Source organism: Triplophysa rosa, linkage group LG18, assembly GCF_024868665.1.
Source record: "Triplophysa rosa linkage group LG18, Trosa_1v2, whole genome shotgun sequence".
Classification (NCBI taxonomy): Eukaryota; Metazoa; Chordata; class Actinopteri; order Cypriniformes; family Nemacheilidae; genus Triplophysa; species Triplophysa rosa.
This window is the reverse complement of record NC_079907.1, coordinates 3,914,984-3,923,458: the sequence shown is the minus strand read 5'-3', so window position 1 is coordinate 3,923,458 and position 8,475 is coordinate 3,914,984. Positions and strand designations below refer to the sequence as shown.

Genomic DNA, 8,475 nt, shown 5'->3' with positions numbered 1-8,475 from the left:
GATCCATGATTCGGGGGAGGCAAATTAACACGGATGTAATAATAACGTTACATTTGAATTGCTGTATCCTCCTGACCATACAAAATATGATAGAAAGCTAATATGTTTTACATGCTTTATAAACTTCTGGGTATTTGTTCCTGGGGCCCTAAGCGGCCGCTTACCTCGCTTATTGGTTAAGTCCGCCCCTGGGTGTGTGTTAAACTTGAAGGAAAACAGTATTGTAGAGAGATCACAGATCTGTTCCAGTAACGATCTCCTCACACAAGAAAAACGCTGTTACAACCAGCTCCTGAAATTCAGCATCACTTCAGAGAGAATCTCTCGAGTTTGCACTGCAGCAGCATCTACGCAATAAAGTTAATTACACAGGCAATAGTTTGACTTGCTCACTGGTACAGTAATTATTCATATGCAGGACATAAAAAACAAAGTAAACTAAATATATTTTTTTACAGGTCAGTTTGAGGAGCGGTCTGACATGATGAGGTTTCTGATCTCATTGTGTGTGCCTCTTCTGCTACTGGTTAACGGTGAGACTTCTAAAATCACGTCACGTTAAAACGTAAAAGACATTATTAAAGGTGAAATCACAAAATGCTACTATTAACATGCAATGCTTGGATTTGATGTTTAACAGGTGAAATAATCAATGGACAAACATCAGGTAAGCTAATCCCTCTTTTGATTTATACATGATTTCTGATAAAAGAATCAAATTGCTGTGGCTATAACATTCATTCTCGTTTTATTTACAATGGACTGCAAAAGTTACCTGTGGTATTATTTTTTGTTATCTTTCTCAAACAGAAAATACGCAAATCCTATTGTTTTGTCACTAATGTCAACAAACTGCAATGGAAAACAATTCCCTTTCTTTTCTCAAATGTGTAAAGATATTTTACTGCAATTTATCAGAAAAAACTATTCGTGTCTAACTGAATATATCTATTATCCATATAAGTGTTGTTTTGTTTTTACATTTGACAGTTTATTTACTATTTATTTGAGTGCAAAGGGTTGTGAGTTAAATTTGAGTGCGGTTTAGACCAGTGTTGGGTGTAACTAGTTACTAAGTAATTAGTTACTGTAATTTAATTATTTTTCCCCTTGAAAAAGTAAAGTAAGGGATTACTTTTATTTTTTCTGTAATTTAATTACAGTTACTTTTGATGTAATTAAACTAAATACTTTGTGTAATGTGTGTGTAATAGTGGAATTGACATCAAAATTCAAAGTCTAACTTTAAAATCTGTGCTTTAATGTATAATTCTCACATTTGTAATACTTTGGTCAGTTAATAATACTACTTTATGTAGTTTAATATTATTTATTTGAATGAATTAAAAGAGCCCTTTCATGTCTATCCTTGAATCACTGAACTAATCAAGGTTGATATAGGATATAGAAAGTAATTAGTAATAAGTAACTAAATACTTTTTGGAGAGAGTAATTTGTACAGTAATCTAATTACACTATTGAATATGTAATTAGTAACTAGTAATTAATTACTTTTTTAGAGTAACTTACCCAACACTGGTTTAGACTAACTCTTAACTAAAACCCATTTTAGCAGTGTGTAAAGGAGTGTTAATATAATGTTTTTATTGTTTTGGTATTCTTCCCTTACAGTAGCACCTACAACTTCCAGCTCTGATCCATGCTATAATTACACAATCATTAATGACTTCTGGAGAGATGTTCGCCAGAACCAGTACTATTCAAATAACGACAATCTTGTTGACTGGAATGGCTGGTACCGCTTCTATCTAAATGGTGCAAGTGCTCAAATGTCCGAGTGGTGTGTGAGTTATGCAGGATGTGGAGGTGAAACTGCACTGTTTCTCTCTGGTTCTCATCCAAAACTTGAGGATGTAGTGGTGACCCGAGCAGTCTCGGGAAATTATCAGTGGAACTACTACAGCCAGTGCGGCAACCAACAACTCAGCCCCATTCAAGTTAAAGCTTGTCCTGGACATTATTACATCTATAAACTCGTCAAACCCGACATGTCAGTTACCAGACCTTCATACTGTGCAGGTACAATTTACTATCTTTGTTCTTCTCAGACCTTTACATTCTTTTTTTATTTTGTGTTAAATGTGGAACATTTAACCTGAGCTTTACTTGATTGGAATTAATCTCAAATGTATTTGTCGGTCCACTTTTCGACTAGCTTGTTACCATTGTAAATGCTTTCATTGATCTCATATCTCTTGCAGCCATGAGTTAAAAGAATAAAACATGTACATGTGTTTTTAATTTGTGTGGCAAAACAATACATATACAATTTACACATGCGTGCATACACACTACAGTATCACTAACAACCCTTTTCTCAATGACAGTTACTTTTAACAACACCGTCAGTGATCCTTGTTACAACTATGAATCTCTGGATCGTCCCTGGAGAGCCTCAAATGAAAGTGGATTCTATGTTTGTGATGAATCCTTCTCCTGGAATGGCTGGCACCGGCTTTTCTACAATGGGATGAACATCAGAATGCCAGAGAGCTGTGTTAATTATGGCAGGTGTAACACATACTTCAGTCTGTGGCTCAATGGTCCTCACCCTCACATTCAGGATGGAGTGGTGACCCGGGAGATCTGTGCGTCCAGTTGGATGGGCTGCTGTAATATGAAGTCCACACCAATTAGAGTTAAAGCTTGTCCAGGCGATTATTATGTCTATGAATTTGTGAAGCCACCATATGGGTGTTCAGGATACTGCACAGGTGCTGTTTTAATTTGACTTTGTAAAGTCTTCTGAATATTTTGTTAGTCATTTCGATGACATTTTTACATTTTGTTCTTTTAGATGTTGGCACTACATCCAGTGTGACTTCCACCACAACTCCAGCTGTTTTTACCGGATCTTACATGACTACATGTTAGTTTCCATTAAAAAACTCTGAAATCTTAGTTCACTTAGGGTTTGGGTTTAAAGCTGCAATCCGAACATTTTAGCTATCTGCTTGGGTTAGGGAACGCAGGTATCTCATGACCTGCGCCATGTACTGTACATACAGTAAAATAATGATAATACTTTTCTGATGACAGTACATTTATTTTTTTAGGGGCTATTTATTCTCTTTTTGCTGCATGGTGAACTTACGCAACATAGTTTTCTTGTAGTAAGGACAGAAATTGGAGATTTGTTGTGTGACGCTGTAAGCAAGAGCTGCTCTGACACAAGTCAACATTTACATTTATTCATGTAATTTACATTTATGCAATTGAGTATGAAAGGTGCCTTACTGCCATAAGAGTGCTTATAATATCTGTACACTTATTGTTGAACTTGGAAACTACAATGTGCAGTTTGGGGGCAAGTGTGAGGGCTTCAGGGCTATTAAAAAGCTCTCCTTGTTGATGTCTTCATTGTTTTGTTTTGGTCTTACAGCTGCCTATGACCCATGTTATAAGTACAACATTTTGGATGATGACTACAGAAGTGTGCGCAGTTTCACCTATATGTATAGTCATGATGACACACGTGTTGAATGGGACGGCTGGTATCGACACCTTGTCAACGGATCCAGTGCTCAGATGCCTGAGTGGTGTTTCTCTTACATGTCATGTGGAGGCTTCAGTTCTCTGTGGCTCGTTGGTTCTCATCCTTATTTATATGATGGCATTGTTACTCGTGAAGTCTACGGCTCTGTTGACAACCGGTGTAGATTCTACACATCCAATCCAATCCAGGTCAAAGCTTGTCCTGGAAATTATTACGTCTACAAATTCATACGGCCAAAGTTATCAATCATAATGCCTGTATATTGTACAGGTACAACTTACATTTTTGTGCTATTTTTGAACTCTGGAGAGCTCATGTTTCTTTTTTTTTCAAATGTAATTAAATGTAACATTTATTTTATTTATCTATGGTTTTATAATGTTTGCAATTGTATAATTTATGGTTGCTCAGATTGGTGGAAGCCCTTTGGAAGAAGGGCTTCTGTCAGTGTGCTGGTCTGAGAAACCTCAAAAAACCACCACAACGATGATAATATGCAAAACTGTCAATTTGCATGTAACATATCATTCTGTAAATTGTCTGCTTCAATATACTGTAATTCCACAGCTCTTTTGTCTCTTTTCTTTATCATAGTTGCTTTTGCCAACATCACCAATGATCCTTGTTACAACTATGAATCTCTCGACCGTCCCTGGAGAGCCTCAAATGATAGTGGATTGCACATCTGTGATGGATACTCTTCATGGACTGGCTGGTATCGGCTTTTCTACAATGGGATGAACATCAGAATGCCGGAGAGCTGTGTTAGTCCGGGCACCTGTAACACATATTTTAGTCTGTGGCTCAATGGTCCTCACCCTCACATTCAGGATGGAGTGGTGACCCGGGAGATCTGTGCAAGGAGTCAGTGGGGTGGCTGCTGTGACCTTACGTCCCATCCCATCAGAGTCAAAGCCTGTCCTGGCGATTATTACGTCTATGAATTTGTGAAGCCACAACCATATACGGATTCAGGGTACTGCACAGGTACTGCACACTTTTTTTTAAATTATTTAAATAATGTCTTATAATTATTGTCAAATAATGGCTTAAAATGAATCACTTATAAATTCTCTTTTTTAGATATCAACACATTGTCTGAATTTATTTATTCTACAAGTCCAGCTCTGGTTAATGAATCCAGCCTCACCTTGTGTAGGTTGCCATATGTTGTCAAATAATGTGCTTTTTTTACTTTTTGTTTATAGTTTTGTGCTTATAGGGGTCACATCAAAATACATTGTATAAATACAAGGTGAGAAAAACTCTGTGTAAACTTTTTATTTTTGTCTCACCAGCTGCCATCAGCTCCGATCCATGCAATGATTACAACATTCTTGAGCAGCACTGGAGAAGTACATTCAATTACTGGAATTGGAATGGATATGATGACACACGTGTTAAATGGGACGGCTGGTATCGACTTTTTATCAACGGATCAAGTGCTCAGATGCCTGAGTGGTGTTTCTCTTATATGACATGTGGAGGCTTCAGTTCTCTGTGGCTCGGTGGCCCTCATCCCAAAATACACGATGGCTTTGTTACTCGTGAAGTTTACGGTACTCAGTATGTCCAGTGCAGTTACTACAGATCCAAACCGATTCAAGTCAAAGCTTGTCCTGGAAATTATCATGTCTACAAACTGCCAAGGCCAAAACTGTCAATTCCACATCCTGTATATTGTGCAGGTACAATCATTTTTATAATATATTCGATTCTGTGAACTTTAACAAGAACTATCAACTGCCTTTATTAAAAAAACTATAGACAAAAAATAATTAATTCCAAATAAACGCTAGCATTTACACCCACAACGTCTTCATTAGGCAGTTTTGATTTATTTATGTTTTGCTCTGCACCTACATTTTTATGATTAAATCAGCTATACATCTAATGCATTTTTCAATTTTACATTATAGTTCCTTTCAGCTCTCCAAATATTGACCCCTGCTACAGCTACACCAGTCTGGATGAGCCCTGGAGAGCCAGCAACTCTTCATATATCTCATATACATGTGATTATAATGTGACCGGGTGGCACAGGCTTTTCTACAGTGGACTAAATGCTCAGATGCCTGAGTCATGTGTTGGTTATGGCATGTGTGGATCCTATATCCCACTGTGGCTCAATGGTTCTCATCCACAGCTGGAAGATGGAGTGGTCACCCGGGAAGTCTGTATGTCCTTATGGCATGACTGTTGTGCTTACAAATCTCATCCCATACGAGTCAAAGCTTGTCCTGGAAATTACTATGTTTATCAGTTTGTCATCCCAATGTACTGTGGTACTTACTGTACAGGTAAACACGTTGATTCCTTTTACACACTTGAGTCTATTATATTTAAGGTTTGAAATGACTGACATTCATTTGATTCAATTCATTTCTGATATCAGATCACACAAGGTTTCATACCTCATCACCATCTTCCGTGACATACCCTGGTAAAGTATTATACTGTTTCCCCCTTCAGTACCTCTTTTTTTAATAGTTTGATGTTGTCACATTAGCATGAATCTGCTGGCAGTCGAATGAATGATACGAATGACTTCTGTTATCCTGTTAACCAATGACTCATTCATTTTCTATTTTTCACTTTTTTTGTAGCTACGAGAGACCCGTGCTCAGATCTCAACTGTACTGAGAATGAGTGGTGTGGAGAACATAATGGTGTTTACGGCTGTTTCTGTAATCAGACCCAACCCACATCTAACCCTGACACTTTTGGTGTGACTCGTTCCATTACAAACTTTCAAACAAATAATGACGTTTTTATTATTATTAATCAATGCTGTGTTGTGTGTTTGTTCTTCAGATGCCTATGAGATGTGTGAAAGCAGCTCCGGGTTCATGTCTCTGTCTCGCTGTCAGCTCTTTGAAGCTGGTTTTTCTGCTGATGTCTTACACCTGAATGACCCCAGCTGTAGAGGAACAGTCCAGAATGAAAGAGTAGAGTTCAGATTTGACAATAATGGCAGCATCTGTGGCACAGGTCTTGTGGTAGGGCTGTTGTTTGCGTCACATTAATTGTAATTGTACATTAAAACAATACTTTATATTATTACTTCATTCCCATAATTAAACTTCTGATACCATTTGTATGCTTCTGCTCCACAGGCCAATGGCACACACATCATCTATGAGAACTTCATCTTCGGGCAGCAGGGATCAGCTGGAGGCGTCATCAGCAGAAAGAAATTTCTGAAGCTCCGTTTCAACTGCGTTTATCACCAAACCCAGTCAGTCTCCATGGACATCAACCCTCTGGAGAGGTGGGACTACATTTACTCTCATTTTATTACATTTGTATTAGAAAGATTTTTCACATATATTTATTGTTGAACATGTCAACAGCATTGTGCACAGAAACATTCAAGGTCTGGGGACGTATCGGGTCAGGATGCTTTCATATCAGGATGCTCAATTCTCCAAGCCGTTCACTGGTAGTGTGAGTGTCGAGGTGGACCAGAAGATTTTTGTAGAAGTGCGTGTTGATGGAGTTGACGATCGTCAGTTTGCTTCAGTGATTGACACATGTTGGGCTACACCTGTGAATGATCCTCAGTCATTTCTCCGCTGGGATCTCATCGTTGATGAGTAAGACAATGCTTTGTGTCTATTTTCTGCTTTTTAGATTCAAAAGTTCAGAATTTATTTTTCTCTCATATAACATAGCATACCACACTGTTTGGGACCTATAGCTGAATCACTGTTGTTTTGTGCTTGTTTTATTTTATTTACATTGTTCAATATTGATTTTACATGATTTTTTCAATCATTTACAATATTCTCAGATGTCCTAATCCAAATGATAACACAGTGGAGCTTCTTCAGAACGGCGTCTCCACATCCAGTCGTTTCTCCTTCAGGATGTTCATCTTCACTGCAAACTCCACGAAGGTTTACCTGCACTGCAAAATTCACCTTTGTCTCCTGACCAACAATACCTGCTCATCTGTGAGTTCACAAAACCTCTTACACTTCACAAATTGTCAGAATTTTCCATATTTCTAAAATCTATTTTAATCTTTAGCAATGTCAGTCTGGACAGCATCTGAGAGTGGGCAGATCTCTGGATTTTCACGACACTGCCTCCATTTCTATGGGTCCACTGGTCTGGTCTAAAGGAAACTCAGGTAAACATTTCATTTACATTCATGCAGTCATGGCAGACTTTTTAACCAAAGTAACAAAAGCTACAGAAACACCTTATTCATATTTTACGTTATGTAATACTTCATGCTCACTTCTCACATTATTACTCACAGTTTTAAAGGCATATATATTTCTGTTCTACACATTCATCATGCACTGAACAATGTCGTGTTCCCTGTTCACAGATATTTTGGCCCCAGAACCAGTGAAGGTGTCTAGGGCCGCAGCTCTCTGTGTCTCCTTGATGTTTTTGTTTGTTTTGGTCTTGAGTGCTTACATCGTCTTCTAAATAGATTTACACAAACGATGACCTCACATTTTAAAAGATGTGTATACATACATTTTGGTTATGCGTATGTTGTCTTGATTGACAAATAAATCACTGGCTTTAAACTTAAAAATGAAATATGAATGTGTGATGGGACCTTTATTTAATGGTATTAAGCTTTACTGTGTGTTCTGATTTTTAGCATGGTGATATAAGATTACATTTTAATGGTATGTCTAACTTCCAACTTGCTATATTAAGTCAATGTAAGATTAAAGAGATTCCTGTTATTAATTGTTGCAATGTCATCTTTTTTGTATAATTCGTGACGTGGGTGAAGGGACAGATATAATACTGTCCTCTTGGAATGAAATAAACAGAAAAACATAGTATTTGGCAATACTACAGCATATAGCCAATGCATTGCAATCTTTTGGGTGCAAATTTGTGGGTTACATACACAGCAAAATCGCCAGTGTTAAAAAAGGTCAAATTAACTCTCACAGTGTATATAAAATCCACACTTCGATAGTGTG

At 37.5% G+C, this 8,475-nt stretch overlaps 1 protein-coding gene across 2 annotated transcripts; it reads left to right on the top strand.

Moving 5' to 3' along the window:
* The first annotated feature begins 230 nt into the window (after positions 1-230).
* On the top strand, positions 231-8,233 carry LOC130568775 (uncharacterized). 2 transcript variants are annotated; one of them, XM_057357823.1, is made up of 19 exons: positions 231-372; positions 459-533; positions 641-667; positions 1,636-2,040; positions 2,349-2,735; positions 2,819-2,890; positions 3,404-3,787; positions 4,112-4,504; positions 4,601-4,672; positions 4,816-5,205; positions 5,437-5,817; positions 5,913-5,960; positions 6,124-6,243; positions 6,332-6,516; positions 6,634-6,788; positions 6,871-7,113; positions 7,311-7,473; positions 7,550-7,652; positions 7,857-8,233. In XM_057357823.1, the coding sequence occupies exons 2-19, from the start codon at positions 482-484 to the stop codon at positions 7,958-7,960; spliced, it is 3,684 nt and encodes a 1,227-aa protein (XP_057213806.1). In that variant the 5' UTR covers positions 231-372; positions 459-481; the 3' UTR covers positions 7,961-8,233. The 2 variants fall into 2 exon arrangements, with proteins under 2 accessions (XP_057213806.1, XP_057213805.1); XM_057357822.1 differs by having other exon boundaries at positions 1,633-2,040.
* Positions 8,234-8,475: the final 242 nt, after the last annotated feature.

Excerpts from the sequence above, each read along its gene's own strand:
- LOC130568775 (XM_057357822.1), top strand. The coding sequence starts at position 482 with ATGATGAGGTTTCTGATCTCATTGTGTGTGCCTCTTCTGCTACTGGTT. Across the intron at positions 2,736-2,818 it reads GTGTTCAGGATACTGCACAG|ATGTTGGCACTACATCCAGT; the intron begins GTGCTGTTTTAA and ends TTGTTCTTTTAG. Across the intron at positions 7,653-7,856 it reads CTGGTCTAAAGGAAACTCAG|ATATTTTGGCCCCAGAACCA; the intron begins GTAAACATTTCA and ends CCCTGTTCACAG.